The sequence below is a fragment of the Dasypus novemcinctus genome, chromosome 21 (assembly GCF_030445035.2).
Source record: "Dasypus novemcinctus isolate mDasNov1 chromosome 21, mDasNov1.1.hap2, whole genome shotgun sequence".
Classification (NCBI taxonomy): Eukaryota; Metazoa; Chordata; class Mammalia; order Cingulata; family Dasypodidae; genus Dasypus; species Dasypus novemcinctus.
The window spans coordinates 80080855-80108027 of NC_080693.1; the positions used below are offsets into that span (position 1 = coordinate 80080855).

Consider the following 27173-nt stretch of genomic DNA (forward strand, 5'->3'; position numbering starts at 1 on the left):
CATAAATTTTCTGGGATGAAACAAGCTTTATAAAGAAAGAACCTGGGACCACCCAGGAATGAGTAAGTCCTGGGGCAGATGGGATTCCCACCCTCGCAGATAGTGCCATGTCTCCAGGCCAGGAAGGCAAGCGTTCTGGCCAGGTGTAGCATTCCCCCTGCAGTTTGCATCCCTGGTGGAACTTTGTGTGGTCACTGCCCATCCAGGTGGGTTAAATATGAGAACATTTCTAGAATCTCTCAGGGAGCCATTAAGGACTGGCTGCCTTGCCTACTCAGGATTGTCTTTGGTTTTTTAGAAGGGCTGACAGAGTTCAGCCCAAAGGAAGGCTTCTCCCCCAGCCACCTGGGATTCTGAGCATAATCCTTGTTTCCCAGGGTTGTGCCCTTCCACTCTTGGATGAGCCATGCAGAATGGCATTTTTTTAAATGACATAGCCATTTCTTCTTGAGGTTCCATCCCAGTAGCAGCTGGGAGTAATTATTAATAGCAGTGCTTCCGCTCATGCTCCCTGATGGTCCTCTTATGACAAATGTTAAGATCCCCCTTGTGTTGGTAAGATTGCTGTACCATGCACTGGGAATCAGTGAAAGTGTTCGTCTTGAAGAGACATTCTTTAGGGGACCAACTTTTTTTTTTTCCAGAGGAAAAAACTAATTCCATCTGTCTAGGCCTAGGGGAATAGGGACTAAGTTTTGTGGTTAAAAATTGCTTTGAAACCAGTGGAAGCCTTTAAGGTGACCTAGCAATTTAGGAAAATTTTGCCAGATTATGATCTAAAACAGAACCTATATCCTAAAATACGGTATGAGCTGTCCTAAATATGAACTAATTCTGTTGAATAAAATGTGAAACTATTGAATTAACCCCACGCAGGGCTGTAGATGCAGATAAGAACACATTTTACCAAGAAAGAGTTTGGGCACAAAGTTTCTTTCTTCAGTATGCAGGAAAAGGAAAAAAATTGGACCCTAGAAACTACAGGTGCAAACTCCTTTCTGTGCTGAGTTAGGAGCCCAGGTCTAAGAACTTTCCCAGCCTTTTTGGCAATAGGCTATGAGGGTGGACTGTAGGCTTGTTCAAGGACAGACAAAACTCTACCCTGGCTTACGGGAAAGACGACCACTAGTATATTCTTCTGTCTTAGTTTTTGGGATGCGTGGGCCTGAGAGCCTGTGCATAAAACAAATCCAGGGGAGCCCCAGCTGTGGTACATGTACTGGTTTTGAGTATGGGGGAAAGGAGGCATTGTGGGACCTGGAGCCTTTATGTATACAGTTGCCAGCCTTTGCCTAACTGGATGTGTGCATCTCATCATCACCCCTCTAATTCAGCCCTCCAGACAGTGAATCCTCTGGGGTGGCATGTTTTTATGAGAGAGTGCACCACAGGAAAAACAGCAGGTTTTACCACTGTCTGCAGGGCGATATTGGGACTTTTCTATGCCTGTGTGCTTAGCCTGCTCGGCTGCCTCCTTCTCGTTACCTCTCCCCCATCAAGGTTGAAAAAGCCTGTTACTTAAGCTTGCACTTCATCCAAAGTGCTTGACTGTACTTTATTCAGTCCTTTTATGTTAAGTCTTGTTGTGGAAGAAAAGTTCCCATGGAACAACTCCCATTCCTATTGAGGAATTCTCCAAAATCAGAATATAGAAAATCCAGCCCCCGAAGTAATTTAATGTAGTTTGTCTGGAGGGCTCCCATGGAGAATTTCAGGCAAAACTCGCCAGCTCCCATGCCCTCAAGTCCCCAATAGCTAACCAGAGGCCCACGAGGGGGGTGAGTGGGATCTTCTGAGATACTGTTGCTTGTATTCTAAACCCATAATTGTGAATATTTTGGAACACATCTCTGTTATTTCTGCCTTAATCATTTGAAGGTTCTAACAGGATATGTTACTAGAGTGGATCTCTGTTGGAACTTATTAGCAAATGTATTGGTGTCATAACTCTCTTCCACTAGATGGCAGCCTCCTTCCTAGTTTGATTTTTTAAAGCCCGCTTTTAATTTTCTCAAGCATTTTGAGCATTTCCTCAATTAAAAATTGAGGATCCTGGAGAGCTTTGGATCATTTTTATTTGAGCTATTATCTATTGATATTTACTATTTTCAAAGTTAAAACTGAGGAAATTTCAAAATATTGATTAATTTACTTTAAAATAACAATAAACCTATAATATGTTAGCACAAATAACATTTTTTGTGAAAAATAACTATTTCCAAAACAAAAAATTGGGTGTGAAAAGTGGCATTGTTGTAGCACTTTACAAATCTCCTAAATGCGTGCCTTAATAGAAGACAGCTGTATTCTCAGAGCTGCTTAACAAGTGGTAGTTTCCGAAAGGATAGTTGCAATATGGAACCTGAAACTTTTATCAGTGAACATTTTTTACCCTGCTTCATTAAAATCCATTGATCTATCTTATGTTTTGAATAGATCTTCTACCCATACATGATTTTATAACATCAGACACTGGTGATTTGGAAAATGTTGGTTCACTGTGTTATGCAGATCTAAATGTGGACACATTTCATTATTTTTTAGAAGGTACCAGGGATCGGACCCAGGACCTAATACATGGGAAGCAGGCGTTCAACCACTGAGCTCCATCTGCTTCCCAGTGAGAGTTGGGTTTTGTTTTGGTTTGGTTTGTTTTGGTTTTTTTTTTTTTTAGGAAGGACCAGGGACCAAACCTGGGACCTCGTACATGGGAAACAGGTGCTCAATCACTTGAGCTACATCTGCTTCCACATTTCATTCTTTTTTTTCCCAAAGATTTATTTTATTTATTTCTCTTCCCTCCCCCCTGTTGTCTGCTCTCTGTGTCCATTCGCTGTGTGTTCTGCATCCGCTTGCATTATCAGGTGGCACTGGAAATCTGCATCTCTTTTTTGTTGTGTCATCTTGCTGTGTCAGCTCTCCGTTTGTGCGGCACCACTCCTGGGCAGGCTGCGCCTTTTTTCACACAGAGCAGCTCTTCTTGAAGGGTGCACACCTTGTGCATGGGGGGCACCCTTCCATGGGGGTGCCCCTGAGTGGCATGGCACTCCTTGCACGTGGCAGCACTGCACGTGGGCCAGCTTACTACACCAGTCAGGAGGCCCTGGGGGTTGAACCCTGGACCCTCCATATGGTAGATGGACGCTCTATCAGTTGAGCCACATCCACTTCCCACATTTCATTCTTTAGTGTCAGAAAAAACACATTTGTTTATAACATCAGAAATTTCATCAGATAAGCTATTAAGTATTGGAAAGCTGTCAAGCTCACAGTGGGGAGTATACATAGTGCTTGGAAGCTTGATTTTGTCATTGCCACTAAGTCCTATCAGAATATTCTTTCAATTGACAGGCTCACTTTGTTCATTTTTGGGAGAATGCCTGCCAAATACCCACATCTGAGTAAAAATAGTTTGTTAGTAATTCTTTCAAGTAAAAATAGTGTTCTGTGAAGAAGATGGCTACTACAGCTGTAACTCAAACAATGACATTAGGGCTTTCCCTTGGGACAGTTGTTACACATAAGTGTGCAGAAGTGCTTATGCATGCCTCCCCTTTCATCATTCAACATTAATCATTTTTACTGCTTCATCAAGGACATTCCTAAGTGAAAGTGAAATAGGCTATTTTTTAAAAAGTGAGAGTACAATAACAACTACTACGGTTTGATGTCACTGCCTTGATTTGTACTAAAGGGACAGTAGTTCTGTCCTTTGTTCAAGTGTCAACACAGCAAAAAAGACAAATAAGGTCTTAGTAATTTTGTGAAAATAGTTTTGACCTTGTGGACCCTCTAGAAGGTCCATTCTAGAATAAACATCTTAGGTCAGCAAAACCGAATCGTTGTTTGATAACTGTTTTCATTGCTCTGTAAGTATTTATTAAATTGTTAGCTTTATGGGGACTTGAGTTGTGTTGGGAGCAGTAGAGTATCCAGAGTCAGATAAGTTAGCACAGCATAGTGGGGAAAAGTTTAGACTCTGAAGTTAGAGAGACCTGGGTTTCAATTCTACCTTTGCTTGTCAGTAATAGCCTAGTGACTCGGAGAAGTCACTTTACCTCCCTTAAGCCTCAGTTTTTCTCATTTGTAAAATACAGGTCATAATGGTGAAACCTACCTCACTTGTTCATAAGATTAACTAAGTAAATGTAAGTAAATCTTTACCTTGACTCAGCATCTGGTGTCTGCTCAGGGACATGAGTTGCAAATGCCTGCTGCTACCAGTTCTTCTTTGCTCATTTCCCAGGCTTGTCAGACCATGTCATTGGCTGGTTTGAGAATTATGAATTTTATGTTTTTAACTGGAATGTGTTCAGAGAAACATGATCATAAAAGTCAGAGGAATAGAAATCATAGTTTGTATGGAAAAGTTCAAGGAGCTGGAAGAGAGAAGACTTGGGAAAATCTAGTCATTATGGTCAGAGGTTGGAAGGACAGGTACAGGAAAGGAGGTGGAGCCAGGTGCAGAACTTGAAGCAACATATAGAAATTACATGGAAGAAGTCTGCCTTCACATAATGAGGAACTTTTTGTCATCCTTGGCCAAAAGTAGGTTGAGCTGTTTTGAGGTAGTAAGCTCCCCATTTCTCTGTTTTTAAGGCGGGTTTTAAGAAACCATTTGTTAAGAACGTCATGAAAGAATTGTGTGGGGTGGGGTTGGACTAAACTGCCAAGGGGTCCCTGGGGCCCTCCTGGGAAAGGACTTGCGGATAAGGCATTTTGGATAAGCAAAATTGAGTATTCTCTAAACTGCTTTCTAGTGACAATACAAGTGCTGAACACCAGCACTGCAGAAATTGCCTTGATTTTCATCATTGATGTTTGGAGTTAGGTTTCCGTGAAAGTCCCATATTTGAGAATTTGAGTAACAAATGATAATCCCAGACCCAGCTCTGCTGGGAGCCTTTGGTCTGTCAGCCTGAGGTGGCAGGAATCAGACCTGCAGTCATCAGGTTTGGCCCAAACTAGAGAGGAGGAGGTTGGAGGAGGTGGCTGACGTTCCACACTCAGTTGCCTCAGCACTTCTCTTCTTCCATTGTTTCTGTAACTTCACTTCTCTGGTCATACCACCGGCGTCAACAGCCCAACTCTTACTGCTTTGATTACTCAGGAGCAGGTGGCCCTGCTGTTCTAGAAGAAGTCAGAGACTAGAAGAGGCAGTCCTCCTTCTAGCTCCTCACTAAAGAGAAAGGGGCGCCTGGTGGCTTAAGCATTTCCTCCATCTTTTTACCCTTGGCATGCCTTTTGCCACTTTCCTTTGTCCATGTTTTGCCTTCCTTGCCCTGGAACATTTTCCCTTGTTTATGTTTTTCTCCACTCCTGCATTCCTGTGGATGAAGGATTTTCCACTCAGTTATTATCCCTGACACACCCTTCCTTTGAAAGCAAACATGGGGGTTGATGGCCTAGAGCAAGAAAGATGGAGCAGCCTGTTGCCAGCTCATGGGGAGGGCTGCTTCACTGTGGGACTGGGGTTGCCGGCCTCCCCAAGGTGTCGTTGAGGCTCTGACCTAGGCGAAGAATCCTCCCGCCCTGCGGAGCAAACATCTGTAAAAACAAAATAGCATCTCGGGGTCCGGGAGGGACCATCAAGTGGGGAGCAATTGTTCAGGCATTTTTAAAAGGTGTGTATAACCCTAGTTAAAGTAAAAGCAAACCTTTTCAAAGTTCATAGTGCCTGAAAGGAGAGCTGAAATGCTGAATTCACGACATGGACGGGGCGGGCTGAGCACTGGCTGGCTTCTCACTGCCTGCAGGACTACAGGCATGTACTTGAACTTCGCTTGGCTTCCTTGTGATGTGAGGGCTGTGACGCCTTCTTTACAAGATTGTTGTGACTATGATATGAAAGGGTATGTGTGAAAGGGCCTTTCATGCAATTAGTAGTAGTCTTTGGCTTTTTCCACAAAACAGTCGGCTTGTACACCCCCATCCTGTAGGTCAGAAGTTCCATACTTTGTTCGTAGTGCCCTGGGTATCTCAGGAACTTTTTCACAAAGCTCTTAGACCAAATAAATACTTAACAGTTCTGTTTATTAAGTAATTAACTCCAAAAACCTTAATATCAGTAGCTGCTTGAGAAAAGAATGCATGTAAATTTGTGCAGTATCCGATAGATGTCAAGAATTGTTGTTTCCCTTGATAATTTTGACTATCCTGTGGCCTTTGTGAGTGTGTGGCAGCACCCTGAGATGCTGTATATGTCAGGGTTCTTCAGGGAAACAGAGCTGACAGAATGTCATAAACATAGTAAATATTACTAGATTTGTTATAGGAATTTGCTCACATGACTGTGGAGATGGACAAGTCCAGATTCCACAGAGCAGGCCATAAGCTGGGAACTCTGATGAAGATTTTCAATGAATTCCCCAGGAGAAGCTGACTAATGAAACTATGGATGGAAATTCTGCCTTTTAACCAATGGGATCATCATTTCTTTAACTGACTGGATGAGACTTTTCTCATTGTCGAAGACTTATCCTCAAATGATTGCATCTTCATAGGTGCAGTCAACTTACGAATGACTTAAATTCACGAAATACTCTCACACTAACAGACCAACGCTTGCATGACCAAAGAGCTGGGCACCATAACCTAACCAAGTTGACACATGAACTTCACCAACTTTTGCATAGTTTGGGAACTGCAGTGACAGGTCATCTTGGAGTTCCGGAGTGACAGGGCTTGGTATAAGTCCTCACCCTCCCTTGGAGGCCTGGTTCAGTGAGTGGATCTCTGTCCCCAGTGGCTGTACATGCATGCTCTGACTTCCCCTAAGGAGGTCAAGTCCCTCAGGCACCATGCGTTATTGACTGACTCAGAGCCTAGATGAAGGTTTTGTATCGCACTGACCTGACTCATTAATTCCCTCACTTCTTCCTCTTTTTCAGCCCTTTCCCCCACGGACCCAGCATTATTATTGATCTTTTAAAGTGTCAGAATCAAAGCCCTTGTTTCCAGGAATTTGTTGTTGACAGCTGATTTTAAGAACTTTCAGGAGCCTGCCTGCATTGTCATGTTGACAACACCACAGGTTGAAATCTTATGTTCTCTAGACACATGTCTGCTTTGGCAGAGTCTCTGCAGAATAGAACATCTTCCTCTTTGGGCTCTGGGTATGTTTGCTATCTAGAAGTTCCTGAGGTCAAAAGGAAGATGCTGATGTTTTCCATCCCCAGGTGGTGTGGCATTCTGTGTGGTGTGGGGTGGAAGTTGTTCTGACCTCTGGAAGCGGGTTAGTCGTATGCTGCCACCTGGCAAGCTTCCAGAGAGGTCTCTCTGTGGGGCAGCCTCCCAAGAAGTCACTTCGCAAGATGGGGCACCAGAAGTTACCTGTCAGAGCTTAAACTTGGACTTTTTCTTATGGGTGTTTGACCTGGAAAGGATTACATGGCACTGTTTTCTGGTGGTTATCCTATTAGAGTTTTGTTTTATTTTTAGATTGCACAAGTTTTTATTGTGAAATTACTATTATAGCAAAATTGAATATTTTTAAAAGAAAAATATCACCCAATACCATGACCATAATTCTCCAGCTATTTCTTTCAATCTTCTATCTTTCTTCTGTATTTATCTATAAGAGAGTATATATTTAGTCTTCAGTTTTGTTTACATGTGTATTGTAAGCATCTTCAATGTTGCTGCACAGTCTGTATAATAAAGCTGCTACCAAAAAAACTAAACACTTAAAAAGCAAATCTAATTTTTTCTAAGTATCTCCAAATGGGGAAATGATTTTTTTAAAAAGTTAGTAAGACCTTCCAACCTTTGTACTAGTGTTACTAATCCTTAGCAGTAAACTTTTCCCATCAGTTTCCTCATTCGTTCTCATATTTTCTTGAGTTAAATCCAGAATTAGTACAATATAGTAGCACAGTCTGACCATATATATATGTATTTTTTAAAATTTATTGAAGTATATCATTCATACATAAACATACATAACATCATACAGGACTCTCATAACTCACCTTACCACCAATAACTTGCATTGTTGTTAAACCTTTTTAACTAATGATTAAAGAGCATTGTCAAAATATTGCTACTAAACAAAGTATTTCCCCCCAACCAATCCTATTATTATCTTTGTATCATTTGTATATGAACATACATAAACAATTAAGTGTATAGTAAAAGTTGTGAACTTACAAAGCAAGCATACATAACATCATACTCCACCAACACTTTTCATTGTCATGAGACATTGTTACAAATTATGAAATAATATTGTCTGACCATAATATTTTTAAAATAATTTTCTTTTGTTAGAGAACTTGTAGGTTACAGAAATATCATGCATGAAATATATGAAATACAGAGTTTCCATTTACCACACTTTTATTAACTCCTTGCATTAGTGTGGTACATTTGCTATTATTTATGAAAGAACAATTTTATAATTGTGTATTAACTATAATCCATCATTTACAATAGGGTTTATTGTGTTGTATGTTTTTTCTTTAATTTTTATTTTAGTAATATGTATGTGGCCTAAAATTTCTCCTTTAATTCAGTGCTGTTTATTACATTCAGCACTGTGTTAACTTCACCGCTATCCATCACCAAAACTTTACAATCAACCCAAATAGAAATTCTGTACAATTTAAGCATTAACTTCCCTTTCCTTACCCCTAACCCATTCCCTGGTAACCTATATATTACATTCTGACTATGAGTTTTTTATTCTCATTGTTTCATATCAGTAAGATCTTATAATATTTGTCCTTTTGTGTCTGCTTATATAACTCAACAATCCATGTTGTCACATGAATCAGAACTTCATTCCCTTCTTTTTTTTTTTTTTTTTCTTTTTTTGGAGCTTCTACTTCTTTGATTTCTTTTTTATTTTTTTAACTTTATTTTGTATACTTAATAATTGAAAATTTAAACAATAGTTTAAAAATAAAAATAACAGTTGAATAAAAATATTTCTCAATTAAATGTACTGGAGATATATAAATTTTTTTTTAATCACACAACACGTTACACAATGTATTTGGTTCATAGTAATGCAATCATACAGTATTTGTCCATTTGTCTGGCTTACTTCATTCAACATAATGTCCTCCGGGTTCATCCATTTGTCACATGCTTTATGACTTCATTTCTTCTTACAGCTGTATAATATTCCATCATGTGAATACACCATAGTTTGTTTACTCATTCCTTGTTTGATGGACCCTCAGGTTGTTTCCAGCCTTTGGCAATAATGAATAATGACACTGTGAACATCAGTGTGCAGATATCTGTTCTTGTCACTGCTCTCAGTTCTTCTGGGTATACACCCAGTGGTAGTATTGCAGAGTCACATGGCAAACCTATATTCAACTTCTTTAGTAACTACCAAACAGTCCTCCACAGTGGCTGTGTGATTCTGCATTCTTGTCTCTCCATATCCTCTCCAACGCTTGTAGTTCTGTCTTTGTAATATAAGCGGCCATTCTGATAGATGTGAAATGGTATCTTATTGTAGTTTTTATTTACATTTCCCTCATCATTAGTGATGTTGAGCATTTTTTCATGTATTTTTTCACAATTTGTATTTCTTCTTTGGACAAATGTCTGTTCAAGTCTTTTGCTCATTTTTAAATTGGGTCTGTCTTTTTATTGTTGGGTTATAACATCTCTTTTTATGTCCTAGATATTAAACCTTCATTAGACATGTGACTTCCAAATATTTTCTCCCATTAAGGTGGCTGCCTTTTCACCATTTTGGCAAAGTCCTGGGAGGTACAAAAGTGTTTAATTTTGAGGAGATCCCATTTACCTATTTTATCTTTTGTTGCATGTGCTTTGGGTGTAAGGTCCAAGAACCACCACCTATTACAAGGTCTGGAAGATACTTCCCTACATTTTCTTCTACTAGTTTTACGATCCTGGCTTGCAAAGGTCTTAGATCCATTTTTTTTCCTTCCCCTCCCCTCCCCTGCCCTGCTGTTTTTGCTGGCTGTGCGATCTTCTGTATCTATTTCTCTTTTTGTCTTCTCTTCTCATCTTTCTCCTCTAGGAGTCACTGGGATTTGATTCTGGGGACCTCTGATGTGGAGAGAGGTTCCTTGTCAATTGTGCCACCTCAGTTCCTGGTCTCTGCTGCACTTCACCTTGACTCTCCCCTTTGTCTCTCTTTTGTTGCATCATCATCTTGCTGCATGACTCACTTGCATGGACACTGGTACACTGCGTGGGCACTCAGCTTACTGTGTGTGCACTGACTCGCAGCGCTGGCACTGGTTCACCATGTGGGCACTCGGCTCACCATGCAGAGTCTTGACTTGCCACATGAGCACTCACGCAGGAACTCATCTCACCGTGCAGGCACTGGCTCACCATGCAGGCACTCACATGGGCATTTGGCTTGCCACCTGGGTACTCAGTTTACCGCATGGGCACTTGGCTCACGATGTGGGCACTCAGCTCGCCACGTGGGCCCTGGGTCACCGTGCAGGCATGCTTTCTCTTCTTTTTCACCAGGAGGCCCCAGGGTTCTCCTATATGGTAGGTGGAGGCCTTATCACTTGAGCTTTATCTGCTTCACTCTTTGATCCATTTTGAGTGGATTCTTGTATAGGGAGTGAGATAGGGGTTCTCTTTCATTCTTTTGGTTATAGATATCCACTTCTCCCAGCACCATTTGTTGAAGAGACTGTTTCATCCCATTAACATGGATTTGTTAGGTTTGTCAAAAACCAGTTGACTGTATAGGTGAGGGTTTATTTCTGGATTCTCAATTCTGTTTCACTGATTGGTGTGTCTATTTTTATGCCAGTACCGCGCTGTTTTGACTACTCTAGCTTTATATTACTTTCTAGTAATATGTTTCAAGGTCAGGTAGTGAAATTCCACCCACATCACTCTTCTTTTTTAGAATGCTTTTGTTTATTTGGGTGTGCTTTCTCTCCCACATGAGTTTGGTAATTGCCTTGTCTATTTCTGTAAAGTAGATGATTAGAATTTTGATTGGTATTGCATTGAATCTATAAATCAGTTTGGGTAGGACTGACATCGTCACAATATTTATTCTTCCAAATCTTGAACATGGAATGTCTTTCCATTTATTTAGGTCTTTTTAAATTTCTTTTAGCATTGTTTTGTAGTTCTCTGCATATAGGTCCTGTACTTCTTTGGTTAAATTAATTCTCAGGTGTTTGAGTCTTTTTGTTGCTATTGAAAATGGAATTCTTCCCCTTGATTTCCTCCTCAGATTGTTCAGTACTCATCTACAAAAACATTGCTGATTTTTGCATGTTGATTTTGTTTCCTGCCACTTTGCTGAACTCATTTATGAGCTTAAGTAGCTTTGTCGTGGATACTTAAGAATTTTCTAAATACAGGATCATGTCATCTGCAAACAGTGAGAGTTTTACTTCCTCTTTTCCTATTTGGATGCCTTTAAATTTTTTTTCTTGTCTAATTGCCCTAGCTAGAACTTACAGTACAATATTGAATAACAGTTGTGACAGTGGATATCCTTGTCTTGTTCCAGATCTTAGAGGGAAAGCTTTCGACCTTTCCCCATTGAGTATGATGTTGGCTGTGGGTTTTTCATATATGCCTTTTATCATATTAAGGAGTTTTCCTTCTAGTCCTATCTTTTGAAGTGTTTTTATCAAAAAAGGATGCTGGAGTTTGTCGAATAGCTTTTCTGAGTTGATTGAAATTATTATGTGGTTTTTCCCTTCAATTTGTTAATGTGGTATATTACGTTGGTTGATTTTCTTATGTTGAATCAACCTTGTGTAACAGGAATAAATCCCACTTGGTCATGATGTATAAGTCTTTTGATATGCTGTTGGATTCAGTTTGCAAGTATCTTGTTGAGAATTTTTGCGTCTATTAATACGTTCATTACAGAGATTGGTCTGTAATTTTCTTTTCTTGTAGTGTCTTTTCTTTTTTTTTAAGATTTATTTTTTATTTATTTCTCCTTCCCCGCCCCCAATTGTCTGCTCTCTATGTCCATCTACTTGCATTTGTGTCAGCAGCACCGGAAATCTGTGTCTCCTTTTGTTGCGTCATCCTGCTGCATCAGCTCTCTGTATGTTTGGTACCACTCCAGGGCAGGCTGCACTTTTTTTGCACGGGGCAGCTCTCCTTGAGGGGCGCGCTCCTTGCATATGGGGCTCCCCTATATGGGGGACTCCCCTGCATGGCATGGCACTCCTTGCACACATCAGCACTGCACATGGGCCAGCTCCACACGGGTCAAGGAGGCCCGGGGTTTGAACCGTGGACCTCCCATGTGTTAGACGGACGCCCTATCCATTGGGCCAAGTCTGCTTCCCACTAATAATGTTGATTATCTTTTCTTGACTGTTTTAGGCATTGGTATATGTTTGGAGAAATGTCTGTTCATAAAGTTTTATGCCCATTTTAAAAATTGGGTTGTTTGTCTCTTTATTGTTGAGTTGTAGTTTTTCTTTATATATACTAGATATTAAACCCTTATCAGATATATGGTTTCCAAGAATTTTCTCCCATTGAGTAGGTTGTCTTTTCATTTTTGTGATAAAAAGTCCTTTGATACACAAATGTTTTTAATTTTGATGAAGTCCCATTTATCTTTTTTTTTTTAAGATTTATTTTTTTATTTCTTTCCCCTTACCTGCCCTTCCCCCCAGTTGTCTGTACTCTGTGTCCATTCGCTGTGTGTTCTTTCTGTGTCTGCTTGCATTCTTGTCAGTGGCACCCGGACTCTATGTCTTGTTTTTGTTGCATCATCTTGGGCACCATTCCTGGGCAGGCTGCACTTTTTTCACACTGGGCAACTCTCCTTACAGGGTGCACTCCTTGTGCGTGGGGCTCACCTACATGGGGACACCCGTGCGTGGCACAGCACTTCCTGCATGTGGCAGCACTGCACATGGGCCAGCTCATCACACAGGTCAGGAGGCCATGGGTTTGAACCTTGGACCTCCCATGTGGTAGGTGAATGTCCTATCCATTGGGTCAAATCTGCTTCCCTATCTGTTTTTGTTGTGCTTTGGGTGTAAAATCTAAGAAACTGTAGTCTAACACAAGATGCTGAAGATTCTTCCCTACATTTTCTTCTAGGAGTTTTATAGACCTGATTCTTATATTTAAGTCTTTGATTTGTTTTGAATTAATTTTTATATATAGTATGGGATAGAGGTCCTTTATCGTTCTTTTACATATGCATATCCCATTATCCCAGCGCCATTTGTTGAAGAGACTATTCTTTCCCAGTTAAGTGGACCTGACAGCCTTGTCTAAAATAAGTTGGCCACCCTTTCCTGTGCCCTTTTAAGGTTGATTCAGTACTTTAAGAGGCTAACACAGAAGGGTAAATTAAGTCTCCATAAAACCCAGAGTGGAGATGATAAGACTCCTCTTTGGATCCTGTCTGGAGTCACAGCTGAGAAGAAAATAAGTAAATAATTAGATAAATAAAGAAATAAATAGGTAAAAAATATGAGGGTCTATTTCTGAACTCTGAATTCAATTTCATTGGTGTATATATTTATCCTTGTGTCAGTCTGACTGTATTTTTGTGCTTGTTATTGGATAAAATGCTGTGTGTGTCATTTCTTTCCAGTTAGTTTCTCTGATGGACAGGAAATATGCCATGTTCTTTCCTTGAGTCAGAAGAAAGACTCATACTTTAAAACTCATTGGAAGGCCACATGGCTACATACCCAGCAGGCAAGAAGGGCTCAGTAGGGTTTTGGATTTGGTAGTGTCTCTTTTGTGCACCCCCAGGAATTCTCTAGGCTAAAGACAGGGGTGGTGGCATCCACAAACTGTTCTATGATTTAGCCTTTAGGACCCAGCTCCTTTCAATCAAGTCAACTCAGTCATCACTCACAATGATCTTAGTTACAAGCTATTAAGTCTGGAGTCTTTGCTCATGTCAAGGATTCAATACCTGCTTTACCCTGTAACCTGCTAGAGCATCATTCCTAGAGAGGTATTTTTCCTTCTAGGTCTCTGAGTTGGCTTCCCCAGTGGTTTAACCAAGGACTTCATAGCTGTTTGCAGCCTCTTGGTCCAGAGGGCAGAAGTGAAAAGGTGGGAGCTGGTATAACTGGGCTTTGAGAGTTAACACAGACTTGGGTCTGAATTCCAGCATTCCCATTTATTGGGCAACCTGTTTGTACTTGGCCTTGGTTACTTGCCTATAAAATGGTACTAATAATTTCTGCTTCATGGAGTTATTGTGAGACTTGGATGATGTATGTTAGCACTCAAAGGGACACTGAGACCAAGGACTGTGTTTAAGATGTGGTCTGTGGGAGGGGAAATAAAGCTTTATTATTCTACCTGCCCGCCATGTTCTGCCTCCCATAATCCATGATCCCTTGAGTGCTGGTTGAAAACACAATTACTGTATGACTCATCTAGAACCAAGGAAGAGGAAGTGGCATTTGACCGTTAAGTTCTGACCCTTGAACCTTTGAGAATGCCCAGCCCTACCTAGCATTTGACATTTATGCCCTTAACCCAAGGGATGGCCTCTTTTAGGACTTATATTTAACAGGCCTAGGGTTGCCCTTGCAGACATGGGGAGATAAGGAATTTCCTTAGCTCGTGCACTGGCCATGCTGGAGAGAACCTACCCCAAGCCAGGGTCTAAGGGTGTGACTGGGTGGTGACCTGATCTGAGCAGCAGACAGGACAGAGACAGAGGGCAGGCTATAAAAATTGCTCGTCTATTGTCAAGATTAAAAGAAATCCAAGCCAGGACTTTGTCTTGCCACAAAGAAGGACTCACTATATCTAAACTTTTAAGAAAATGCTGGGTTTTCTGTCCGGTCCCAACAACTTTTTTAATAGTAGAAACAGTAGTCTTGTTCTCATTCTGACCCTCCTCAGCTCCACCGCACTGCCACAGGGCCCTTCCTGATAGTACTTGCTCCCAGTAAACTTGAAGCTGAGACTCCCAGAGGCCCCACCCTTCTCCCAGGTGGTTCTGCAGCTGAGAAGGAGCTGCTGCATGCCTGGTCCATCCTCCCCCCAGCAGTACAAGCCCCAACATACTTCCTTCCCTTTGGGGCCACATGCCATGGATTGCTCCCCAAGGTGTGGCTGGGCCCCTCCTTCCCTAGTTGGGATTCATTTTTTTGAAATTATGTGATCCAGAAAGTTGCCTTTTCTTAGGGCTCCAACACTTACCACCTTCCTTCTGTTTTTTACTTCGTGTCCCTTGAAATGCTCCTATGGATTTTTAGGTTTGATAGGATTTTGTTCATTTGTATTCCTAACTTTGGAGGCAGGTAAGTATTTCCTGAGCAGTACCTTGAAGATACTGGCATGTCTCCTGATCCAATGGACCATTAATTCCTGTTATTACCAGTATGGTTTGCCCTCTACTCCCTTGGCTTTCTGCTCTCCATTATTTTTGCCCCCAGGGTTAATCTGGCCTGTCAGCTTAGCTGCTGATCTTTGGGGGGGGGGGGGCTGCTTTTGTCTTTTGGGTGGCCTTGTATCCAGTGCTCCATTAAAGCAGTTATGTGACTCAAAAACTTAACTTTGCTGTCCTAAGCCTGGTAAAGCTGTCTCCTTAGTCCTTGTCTGCCTCCAACCTTCCCTCCTAAAATACCAACTTGAAGCAGAGACACTGTACTTGTGGGAAACCTTTAAGTAAAAAGCACGGCCAGCTACCTTCCCCACCCCAGTCTAGGGATTGACTCAAATCCTTCGTGTGTGGGCAGCCCACCCCTGACACCCTCGAAATGGGGAAAAGAGAGGATTGGGATGATTCTCTCAGTCCTTAGTCAAGTGTCCTTAGTCAAACCTAAGCTTACCCTTGGAATAGTCTGGTAACAAGTCTCCCCTTTGGACGTGACTCCTGGCCAGAGTTTTGTGTTTACATTGTGGTCAAGTTGGTAAAAGCATGTTCCGTGTGACGGAGAACATAAGCAGCCGTGCCAAATGATTCGGTGTTGTTTTTGTCAGATTTTTCAGATAGTAAATGAGACTGTTTCCTCCCCCTTCTTGCCTTTTCTTCCTGCAGGGCTAATTTGAACGGAGTTCATTTGTCTTGGCAGATTTTTCTTTTTAACCCTTTCCTTTAAAAATCTTCTCTGGTCACTGACCCTTCCCATCAGTAAGCTGTCTGGGAGCGAAGGCAATTCCACTGCACCAAAGTGGCCCCACCAGCTTCCGCCCATTTTTTTGATAAACTGAGTGTTTCCACCCCTGGGCAGGCAGCATGCCCGTGGCAATGGCCCAATCCTGACCAACAGGATGCAACTGAAGGAAATGTGCTGGCGATGGGCTTTCTGTAGGGCTCATGTGTGTGTGTGTGTGTGTGTGTGTGTGTGTGTAAACCACCCCGTGCCAGGCATCCATACCATGAAGGGGGGTGGGGGGGTGCAACACTGGATTCAGTGAGTTCTCCCACTGAGCCTTGGGGTCACCAACATAGCTTTCGGACTGCGCACCAACCTCATTTCTGCCAAACCAGGGCAATTTTATTCTGGACCTTGGTGGTATTTTGACAGAGGTAACCCAGAATTGCTGCTTTCTTGGTGACTTGAAGTGACTCACATCCATCTCAGAAAAACCTCGATCTGTTTTAACTGTCACTTTGATGCCCCCCAAGAGGACTTCCTAAACCCAGCGTGCCAGTTGCTTCTGAAGAGGCAGTGCCTTCTGGTGGTTAAAGAGCACAACTTCCTGGGCTCTTGTGAGAATTAAATGAGACCATTGATTGAGGTGCCTAGCACACTAGTCCTAAAGTGTAATTTATTCATGTTATATCCTGGTGCTTGGCCCATTGCTTGATACATAATAAATGAGCAATAAGTTATTTGTGGAATAAATAAATGAATTGACTGTATATTAATTGTTTTTTTGACGAAGGATTTAGGAACTGCAGGCTCAGTGGTTAAGAAAAGGATGCAGGAGGAAAGGTGAAGGTTTGGGTTTAAAATTGTTTAAGTATTGCACCATGTTGCCACCTTCTCTCCCTCACAGCCGTCTTTGATTGCCAGTGTAGTCCCTTCATTTTAGATCCTGGTCTGCTGCTTCCCTTTCTGACACCAAGTCCACATGGTGAAACTAAAGCGAGCAGCTTTGGAGTTGGGGGTTAAAACACTGCAGCCAGAGTCAGCTGTGTACAGAAGTAAAGCCGAAGGCTGGCAGATTAGAACAGAGAGAGCGAGAGAGTGTGTGTATGAGTGTTTCATCAATATTTGAGGGGGACCAGGCACTGACTGTCCCAGGTGCTGGGAGCACAGTGGTGAATAGGGTTCAGGAGAGCATAGAGTGGCAGATTTGTCCTCCTTGGCCGGGAGCGGTAGGGTGAAGGAAGGCTTCTTTGAGCTGAGACCTGAAACCTGCATGGGGCTCACCAGGCGAAAGTGGGAGAGGAGGTGTTTTGGGGAGTAGGCAGGGCAAAAACCCTGGTGCAGGGAGGAGTGGGGCAGCTCTGGGGAGCAGAGGGATGGAAAGATGGAATTGGTCGCAGGGACCAGGTTTGGAAGGCATCGGTTGACTAAGCTGCCCTCCCAGCTGCCCCCTCATGGAAGCTGCAGGGTTGCCTTGTCCTGCAGAAGATCCTGGTCTGTAGCGTTCTTGCTGCTGGCAGCGGGAAGAAGTCACCTCATGCCCTCTGCTCAGAAGGCCCTCTCGGTGCCTAACATTCCCAGAGTGGGGACAAAAAGGTGACATTGAAATTTGGTAGCATCCAGATGCCTGAGGCTGCCTTTGCTGCTGGAGTTTTCGGGTGTGCTTTGTGGGGCTAGTTCCAGGAAGGACTGATGAAGCATTGTTGGCTGTAAGTAAACCTCCATTCTCTCATCCAGGATTTTGTACTTCTCTGCTGAGCAAATCCTCCTGTCTCAAATAGCAGCTTATCCAGCTTCATGGATCCACATTGTTTTTACTTCCTTCCTCTGCTCCAGCCACAGCTTCATTGGTGGCTGGACTTTTATACTCTCTGCAGGGGAACCCACATGCCAGACTCTGTAATTCCCCATCCCTGCCACTGACTTACAGCCAAGTCTCTGCCACCATTGATTAAGAAACCAAAATTGGCAGGTGGGGTGTGTGTCCTCGGCTCAGTGTTCCCTGAGAACAGCCCCCCACTTGCTGTGGCCACCTAGTGCTCTGATGGGGGTTAGTGTCAGGTGAAGCTGGGGGTGGAGGGTGGAGGCAGTCAGAGGAGAACAGCCTTGCCTCAGAGTTTGGTGTCTTTGACCAGGTCAGCATTTGAACATTTCTCATTCTTTCCTCCCTTTCCCATCTTCTCCCTTGGCTTGTGTTGGGAAGCTGTGGGTTGTTTTGTTTTCTTTTACCTTGTTTTTTTTAGTTGAACTTGAACTAGGGAGCGGAGGTGGTCTTTTCTCCTAGGAGCTACTGCTCCTTTCCTAGGTGAGATGCCTTGTTTTCATCTACCTCAGGAACTGGGTGAAAATCCCTCGGTCTGTACTGTCTGATGGGTATGTGCTGTAGCCTTCAGGGGAGCTCCCAATTACGTGTCTCTGAGCTGTGGGTTCCAGGCCTCCCCATGGACACAGACACTGTCTGGTAAATAGAGCCCTTGATCTGGCTGAGTTCATGACTAAACCAACTGAGAACATCTGCCTGGAGGCCAGAGGCGTGGATTCGTAGAAGTCAAGACAGGTATCCCCTGTGCATTCCAAACACTGCTTTGGGGAAAGGAAAGAGTGACCATGGTTTCTTGTTGCTTTTACTTGCATCCTTGTAACCCCCTCTCCCCCAGCCCTTGTTAATGGCATAGTGAGAATCTCCCTCCCTATGGCAGCTTTTGTAAAACTTGTTTCTTTATCTACTGGCCGTTTAATAATATGGCCCTTTCTTCTCTCTCCTTAGCGCTGTCATTTTCAATATTTCATCTAGTGTTTTTTTTTCTGACACCATGGCTGGCTTCCAAGATGACTATTCCTGGGTATTGGGTTCATTTTCATACTGAATTCCTGATATGCAAGACTGGTAGGAGGATGTCGCTGGGGGTCTTTGTTTTGAGTGTGACTTTTTCTCTGGCCTGGCTTTCCTTGCCAGGTGGAGGCTCTAGGAGGTCATAATGGAATAATGTCATGATGGTGTGATTAGAGGCTGCTTTTATTGGATGGTGCTTGACTGGCCTCACTGGACAGTTGAGGATAAATTGTTCTGAAAAGCATCGTTGGGGCATTAGTCACCCATCCTCAGTGGTGTCTTGGCCAGACGCCCTGCCTCACCTTCCTTGCTGAGCTTTTCTCCCAGTTGCTTGAAAGTCATGAGCCTGTGGTTCTTGGCCCTTGGGGGTGAGGCTTAACCAAACCCTTCACCTTCGTGTGCTTACATCAGGGTATGGTCTTTGGCTGCTTTGGCTGAGTGGACACTTCAGAATCTAAAATTTAGATCCAGAAGAACTGCAGTTGTTGTCTGTCTCAGCAAGGAGTTCCTTCAGGGGAGCCTATCTGTTCCAGATTCCCACTTGGCACAGGAATACCAACACCTAGGGACTCAGCAGGCTCCCAGCCCAGCTTGTTCACCTAAGAGGCTGAAGAATTAAATTCTAAAACATAATAAGGCATGGCCCCCATGAGGCACAGACTTCCCTGGTTTGATTCTCCAGAGCCTTCCAAGTCCCTAGGTTGCCTGTGACATCAGTGGGGAATCTGAATAGATTCCAGAGTCTTTGCAGGGAACCCTATATGTGTTTCTGGCCACTTCCCGAGACATGCTGAGTTGTATGGCTGCCATCTGAGGCAGGTCATTTATAAATTTGGTTTGTTTCTGAAGGCAGGAGAACCTTCTCACACTTAGAGTTGGGCCCATGTTCCATTGGTCGTTGCCTCACCCTGAGGCACTGAAAGTCAGGGGCACTGTGGAGCCAGAGTCCACTGCTGGGGAGTTGGGTCAGCAGGACGTGCTTCTGTGGGTGTTGGGTTTGGGGTCAAGAATCTGTAGCTCTGTGGGCTTAGGGTGCACACCCCACTCCTTTTTTTGTGCTGAGAGGATAGAAAAGCCAAGACTAGACTAGGTAGCAAATTGAAACCATCTACTCAATTTGTCTTTCTATCTTTTTTAGTTTGTTTAGTTTAGTTTAGAAAGATTTTGGGAGAATGGAGAACTGAGGGAAAAAATGGGAAGACTGAAGGAGAAGGGAAAAAAAGATACTTTCTGGCTATGATTCCAGACACACGACTAAACAGCCTCAGCTAAACCAGGCACGCACTTTGTGAAATGCAGGAACCCACCAACTTCCCAGTTGCTGGGGTCTCAAAAGCTGCAGGAAGCTGACCTTTTGCTCTACCCCCAGCCCCAGCAGCTCCTGAAGTAAACAGGCATTTTCCCCTTTGAAGCAGCTTTGCATGTCTGGTGACTAACTTCGTATGACTCTGAGGGAGACAACACTAGAATTCCGGTGTGCTATCTTGCCTCCTTCCTCAGCCCGCTTTGTAGTCCAGGAGGAGGGGCCATGCTTTGGTAACGATGGCACATGGAGGCCTTCAGGAGACCTTTAGGAGGCGTTAATGAGCCGACCCCTCCCTCTTTGTATCAGCCAACTGGCTGGAGAGGGGGTAGTGTGGCCCCGTCTGATGTTTTCCCACAATTAGTACCCAGAAAGTTGTCTCCTTGAGGGAAATTGAAGGGACATTTTACAGCCCTGCCTCTTGTTACGGACAATGGGAGACACTCATCTCTTCAGAGTCACTGCTACAAAGGGCTTGGTGTTGGTTCCCTGAGAGACGGACACTCCCTATAAAGCAGCTGATTTGTGACTCCAACCTAAATTTGGTGCCTTGCAGCCCTGCCCTCCCCCAGCCGCTGCACACCCTCTTTGCCCACCTGACAGTGGGAGGGTGGCTGGCAGAGACGGGTTGCTAAGCAGCCTGGCTCGGACATCACGCCCTCCCAGGTTGGATGAATAGTGCAGTGTTCAGAAGAATGAGGGGGTTTTGGCCTGTCACAGAGTCAGGAGGGACTTTTGAAGGAAGGGGCTAAGAACAACTAGTCTTGGCGAGAAGCCATAGCTTGGGGGGCGGGGCGTGGAGTTTGGTAGTCTTCCTTCACCATCCTCTCTAAAACCGATCTTGGTGTAGTGTTTCTTCGTGTAAGCGGAAGGTCCACAGAGCTCTGGCTCCCTTCACGTGTGGGTCTTATTGCAGAGTTGTTACCATCTTATGAGAACTTCTTCAGTCTTACCTACTCCTTCACCACCCAAAGGGAGAGGAGATGAAATCCACCAACTTTCTGTGGACTCAGCATTTGCCTTTTGATCATTAGCCTATGCTGGTATGGGGGTCTCTGATCTGTGTTCAAGGGGCTAGGTGTCAGCAGCCCAGAAATGGGGCAGTGGAGGCAAGGCCCCATCAGTGTGCCCAGAGCTTGGGGGGGGGGGGGGAGCCTGGGGCTTGAGGGGAAGAGCCTACTCCGGAGCAGTCCAGAGCCATCTGATAAGAGGCCTTTGCTCTTAGGGTCCTGCATGTGGCTGGCACTGAAGGACGTGTCAAGTTGGTGTTGTGGGACAGCAGTTTGCGCTAAGGACAGGGGGAGCTTTTCTGTAGAGAACACAAAGCCAGTGGGAAGAGCACTGTGAGGGGAGAGCCACGGAGAACCAGAGGGCAGCCATGGTGCTTCCAGTCACCTACTGTATGCCAGGAGCTGCCTTTATCGTTATGATAAGTCTCCCTTCTTTGCTCAAACTAAAGATCTCCTGCGAGCAGCGATCTTTTGTGTTTCTGTCGTGGGATGTAAATGGTCTAAAGTAGTTGCAGGTAGAGGTGGTCGTGCTGGAGCAGGAGGGTGGCAGGGTCTGGAGCGGTGTGCTCAAGGCTGGAGGTCGTGGCAGCAGGGTGGCAGTTGTGGCGGGACTGCTGGCCTTTCCTCTCTTTGGCGTTGGTGGGTGTTGGTTACTCCTAGAGGCCGTGGAGGAGAGACTGGGGATCCAGAGTGTCCCGGCCACTCTGGTGAGGTAGAAAGGGGGCTAGGAGGCTTTGGGGTCCCGACAGGCCCCAGGAGCATTGGCTCACTGTTGCTGTTCTTCACTGTTCATTTACTTTCCCTCTGTTTTAAAGTACTGTGTGGTCTCAGTGGAGAGAGTGCCTGCAGGTCAGGAGCCCCAGTCTCACCTCCTCCTATTTCTATTTCTCTTTGCAGGATAACGCAGAAGTAGAAAAGCGAGATCCCCAGGAATTAGTCGGTGAGTACCCCCAGAGCAAGCCGCCAAGGCCTGTCTCTGAGCCTTGCGCTGAGCGTGCTGGTGCCTGGCCACGTGGGCCTGCTCCTCCAGGGGGCATCTCCGGTTCAGCCAACACAGCTGCTCTGGTGTGAGTGTCAGCTCTTATCCCTCCCAGGGCCGTTGGTATTTCCCAAGATGTCTGGGTAAGACACCCTGGGAACAGTCCTTCTTTTAAAATCGTGTTCATGGTGCATTTATTGGGCTTTTCGTCAGTTGCCAGTGTTGTCAAGAGGAGATTGAGGGGCCCTGTTTGGCAGAAAGCTCCCTCCTCATCTTCACAGCAGTTTGTCTCCATTATGCCTGGGGCCCAGTCCTCTGTCTTTGTGGCATTGTCATGTTGCTCAAGGAGTGAACATGTTGCCTCAGCTGGCACTTTGCTCCGTGTTCAGGCAGGAACATGCCTCACAGCCCTGAAGTCTGGGACCTGTGACTTGGGAAGCGCAGGGTGGTTATGTTTCTGGAAAACAGCACCCGTTTCATCCAAGTCTTTGTTAACCCCCCAGCCTCTTCATCCTTTCAGAAAGCCCCTTGACTCTTAGTTTGCTTGGGCTTTCTCACAGCTCTTCCAAGCCTGGCCTGGGAGCTCCCTCAGGTCTGAATCCAGAGGAAGGTTGCCTCTCCCTCTGTGGCAGTCATTGCCGGCTCTCCTTGCCTAGCCCTGTGACATCCACGAAGGCATTATACTGCTTGCTGTGGCTTTGCTTTGGAAGCACCTCAGACATCATAGCTCACTCATTCCAGCTATGGGAATGCTACTTCCTGCAGTCCCTCCAACTTGTCCTTTCTTGACAGGGGTGGGCGGTAGGGAGCCCATTCTCTTTTTCCCTAACTGAAGGAGCTGGAAGTGGCTCATAGTATTTGCCTGTTGAGAAAGGATTGGGTAGGAATGTGGCCTCTGAGCTCCAGACCCTTAGCAGGTTTCGCCTTTATTCCTATGTTTCCTGCTGAATAGGGTTCGAGTCTTTCCAAACTTAAAGAAGCCTTAGAGCTTTTGTAGGCTTCAGGAGTTCCCTCAGATCTAGATTTTGCTCTCTAGAAAACGATGCTTTGGGGACACAGTAATTAGCTTTCTAGGTGGATGATGCAGAGCAGATGCCTGCTAGGAACCTAGCAGCCTCTCTCCCACCCATGGCCTGCTGTTTACCCCTGAGAAGCACAGAGGGGGGAAAAGAGCAGCCTCTCCAGGAGCCAGACACAATAGTGCCCTCCGCTCTTGCCAGCTCCAGCCATCATCGGTGGAATGTGTGTGGGCATCAGCTTTCTCAGCCACCAACTTCTGCCACTGCCTTGTCACTTTTTCTCTCCTAGCCACATTGTCTAAAAAGCTTTATTGAAATATAAGTTACATATAGTAAGATTCACCAGTTTTAAGTGCATGATTTGATGAGTTTTGATAAATGCCTAGAGTCATACTAACTCATGATATGAACAGTCATGATATCAAACTTTTCCATCACTCCAGAATGTTCCCTGTGTTCCCTCCTCAGGCAGATATTTTTTCATTTAGTCTTTTTTAGAATTTCATATAAATCAGGATTTCTCAACCTCAGCGGTACTGACATTTTGGGCTGGATAATATTTAGTTGTGGACACCTGTCCTGTGCATTGTAGGGTGTTCAGCAACACCCTTGGTCTCTTCCCACTAGAATTCACCCACTGCCCTTTGTGAAAACCTAAAATGTCTCCAGATATTACCATACCACTGATAACCAGTGGAGTCATACAGTGTGGCTGCTTTCACTCTCTCAGCGTTATGCTTCTGAAATTCATCCTTGCTGCTGAGTGTTTCTGCAGTTTCTTTTTAGTTACTAAGTAATATTCCATTGGGGGGATACCCCACAATTTGTTTATCTATTCACTGGCCAAGGACACAAATGAATCTTTAAGCCCAATAGTTTTGATCACTCTAACCGGTTAGCTGGGCAGAGTGGCTGGCACCTGTGATGCCCAGTTGTCAGCCCGAATTCAGCTCCTTTGTTAATATTTTCTGGATGCTCACCTGATACCGAAAAGCATCTCCACACGTGTAGACAGATGCAGCTCGAATGGGGCAAACAGGAGAGCCCTGGAGCCCCTGCTTGGTCTCCTCAGCACAGGAGCTGCTTGGCAGAGCTGAGCATGAGTGTCCTGTCCAGTCTTGCCAGGTGGCCCTAGGACATTGGCACTGTCGGTGTGGTATCCAGTTAGATCTTCCATGTCACTAATGAGCTAGAGGCGCTCTCCTGCCCCCAGGCCATCTTTGGAGCTCCTGATCTTGTCACTCCCAGCCATTATATAAGCCCATCTAACCAGCTGCTCCTGCTCAGCCTTGTCCCTGGCCATGGGTGTTTACTGCCTGCAGTGTGCACAGGGGTGAGTCACTCTGACCCCAGACTCCTCAACTCCCAAGCATGCTGCATTCTTAGTCACCCCGGCAGACCCAGACTGCCCCCATATATCCCCAGCACTGCCACCCACTGTCTATGGACCTGTTTCTTGACCTGTTTCCTGGGGAAATGGTTTGAGGCTCTCTGTTTCATTCTGGGACTTGGGAAGGAGAGAATCACTAAAATATTGCTCCTGATGTCTATGGGATAAATTTTTTATCTAGTTTTCCTGAATATATCCATTTATTTGCTAGTTGCTTTGTAGGAATTCTCTTGTTTCTAGCCTGGGAGCTCAGGAGGGCTTTCTCTACCCCTCATGAACTATACCATTTGAGCCCTAGAGTGTAGTTGAGTTGCTATGGTAACAGGGCCATGCCCTGTTTTCCCAAAAGGCTTTCCTGGCACATGCCAAAGGGCAGTCTTTGTCTCTCTGTCACAGGCACACTTCCGCTGCCTCGCACACCCCAAGAACGTAACCAACCCTACTTACCAGGACTTTGTTGCTACTTTTGTTGTTGATGCTCATAAAATACAAGGACCAGCTCCCCCCAGCCAGTCCCACTCTCAGCTGGCCTCAGCAGCCTACTTGATCTCAGGCTTCTGACTCTGCCAGGGCTGGGCAAAGAAGGAAGAAGTCAAGACTAGCCTTGCACTTCAGCCAGGTCTGGGTGTCACCTTTGCTTCAGAAGACAGAGGAAGGTGCTGGGCAAGGAGAAGCACCAAAAGCACCTGGTCCTCTGGTAGAAACTGCTCTTGGACTGCACCATCCTGTCTGGCCCAGAGTAGGACCACTGACCGGCCTGTCACCCAGTCTCTGTCCACCTGCCAACACAAAGCAGCTGGGCTAGTAGTATGTTCTTAGGGCGTACCCAGCAAGGATCCACCTGTGACAGCAACAGCTAGTACTTGTGGTCATGGTAGAAGACTCTGCCTGTTGGGGAGCCCTCTGCCAATTGCAGAGTGTCTCTGAAGTGTGTGCAGGCTTGCGAGGCCACAGCCGATACTGGTGATGGCTGGTGGAGCCTCATCCCCAGCGCAGCTTGGCACCGTGTTCTTTACAATTCCAGTGAACCTCTGAGCAGAAAGCAAAGCACCTTGTCTGCTAAGGAAATTATAACCTGAGCTGGGGAGAAGATGAGAAAGGAAAAGCTGTGCTAGGCCCACCCCAGGCAGCCCAGGCCCCAAGTAAGTTGTGCTGAGGAAGGGGTTAGCCCGGGGCCTGGTTCACAGTAGGTGCCCAGTAAGTACTTTTGAACGTCGCTGGTGTGGTTTGTTCATTCTTTCCCTTCATCCTGCCCCACCCGCTCTGCCTGCTATTTGCTCTTTGTATGGTCCTTTTCATGAGAGAACTGTTTTAAAGAGCACAGACAGAATCTTACAACAAACAGGGCATTGTTTGAGTGACCTAGAGCACGACTCTGCAGTTGCCAGGGTGGCCAGAGGCTACGGAGAAGGGAGTGGAGAGAGAGGAGGGGCGAGAGTGCCTTGGGTGGGCAGTGGCAAGTCTCTGAGGGAACTGTCTCTTGGGGGGTTGTGGTTCTTCACTTCAGAATCAGGCCTTTTGTACCCAAAGATGAGGAAGACCAAGAGAGGGTTGATTGGTTTATTAAAACACAACCCTAAGCTAGTAACCAATTTTCAAATTTCAGATGTCATTTATGCCCACAGTACAGTTTTGGATGCTTTGGAACCCAAAGATTAGGGAACCCTGAACTACTGTTTTCTCCTCTAGTCTGGGATGAGAAGGACAGCACTGAGCAACTCTGTTTCAGGGCCATCCCCATGATGGACTGGAGCTGGCTGAGCTGCTGTGTTGTGAGCTGACTGTGCACATCTCTTCCCAGCTCCAGGTTCAGAGACTTCATGTTGGTAGCTTGAAATTGGCCACGGCAGGAGAGTTCATCCATGAAATTGGCAAGTGCCGTGGATTGTGGCTCTCCTCTTCCCCTTCCACAGCTGGCTGCCCAACATTTACCAGCACACCACTGGACATGCCCTTTCCTTAGAAGTGGGGACTCGGTGTGGCCTGTGCTCTTGGCACTTGTATCCTCTGCCTGACCATCCCTTCCCCCTGAGTCAGCACATGGCCAGCTCCTTCTGGTCATTTGATCTCAACTCTGATGACACCCTCATCAAGAGGCCATAACTGAACAGTCTATAACACAGTTTTCATAGCATTTATCCCTCCCTAAAAATATTTTATGTGCTTCCTTTTTCTGTTGCCCATGTCTGTCCCCATCATAGCACCCCACCTATACTTTTCTTCTCTGTTCTCTCAACAGCCTCCTTTTCTGAAAGAGTCAGGAACATGTCGCCTGATGAAATCAAGATCCCGCCGGAGCCCCCTGGGAGATGTTCAAATCACTTACAAGTAAGCACAGGGCTCTGCTGCTGAGTCCAGTGGTGATAAGTGGTGTGGTCTTACTTTAGAGGCTGTAGCAGGGAAAAGGACCAAGGCTTCTATAAAAGCAGCAGCCCCAGAGGGAAGGTGCCTGCAGGCCCAGGACCTCCCACCATCCTGACTCAGGAGTTCACTTGGGTATCCACTGCTATGCTCTGCCGCATCACCTGGGGCCACTCTATCTGGGACCCCTGAGCTTGCCCTCATTTAGGCTGAAGCGTAGATAGGAAGATAACTTACCTTTTATTTGCAG

The 27173-nt window shown here is 45.0% G+C and overlaps 1 protein-coding gene and 1 non-coding gene across 3 annotated transcripts in view; both read left to right on the forward strand.

Annotated features, from left to right (window-relative positions):
* The window catches only part of SAP30BP (SAP30 binding protein), a 39667-nt gene that overhangs the window by 4245 nt on the left and 8249 nt on the right, over nt 1-27173 (forward strand). For both annotated transcript variants that reach the window (XR_011646944.1, XM_004450848.5), the window contains exons 4-5: nt 22072-22114; nt 26802-26890. Coding sequence is in view for 1 of the 2 variants with exons in the window: in XM_004450848.5 (XP_004450905.1) it covers nt 22072-22114; nt 26802-26890 (132 nt within the window). In the remaining variant the exon portion in view is untranslated. The remainder of the gene's footprint in view (nt 1-22071; nt 22115-26801; nt 26891-27173) is intronic.
* Nucleotides 13253-13374, forward strand: LOC111762427 (small nucleolar RNA SNORA26). Its single transcript, XR_002795540.1, has one exon. It is a non-coding gene; the product is annotated as a small nucleolar RNA SNORA26 (small nucleolar RNA).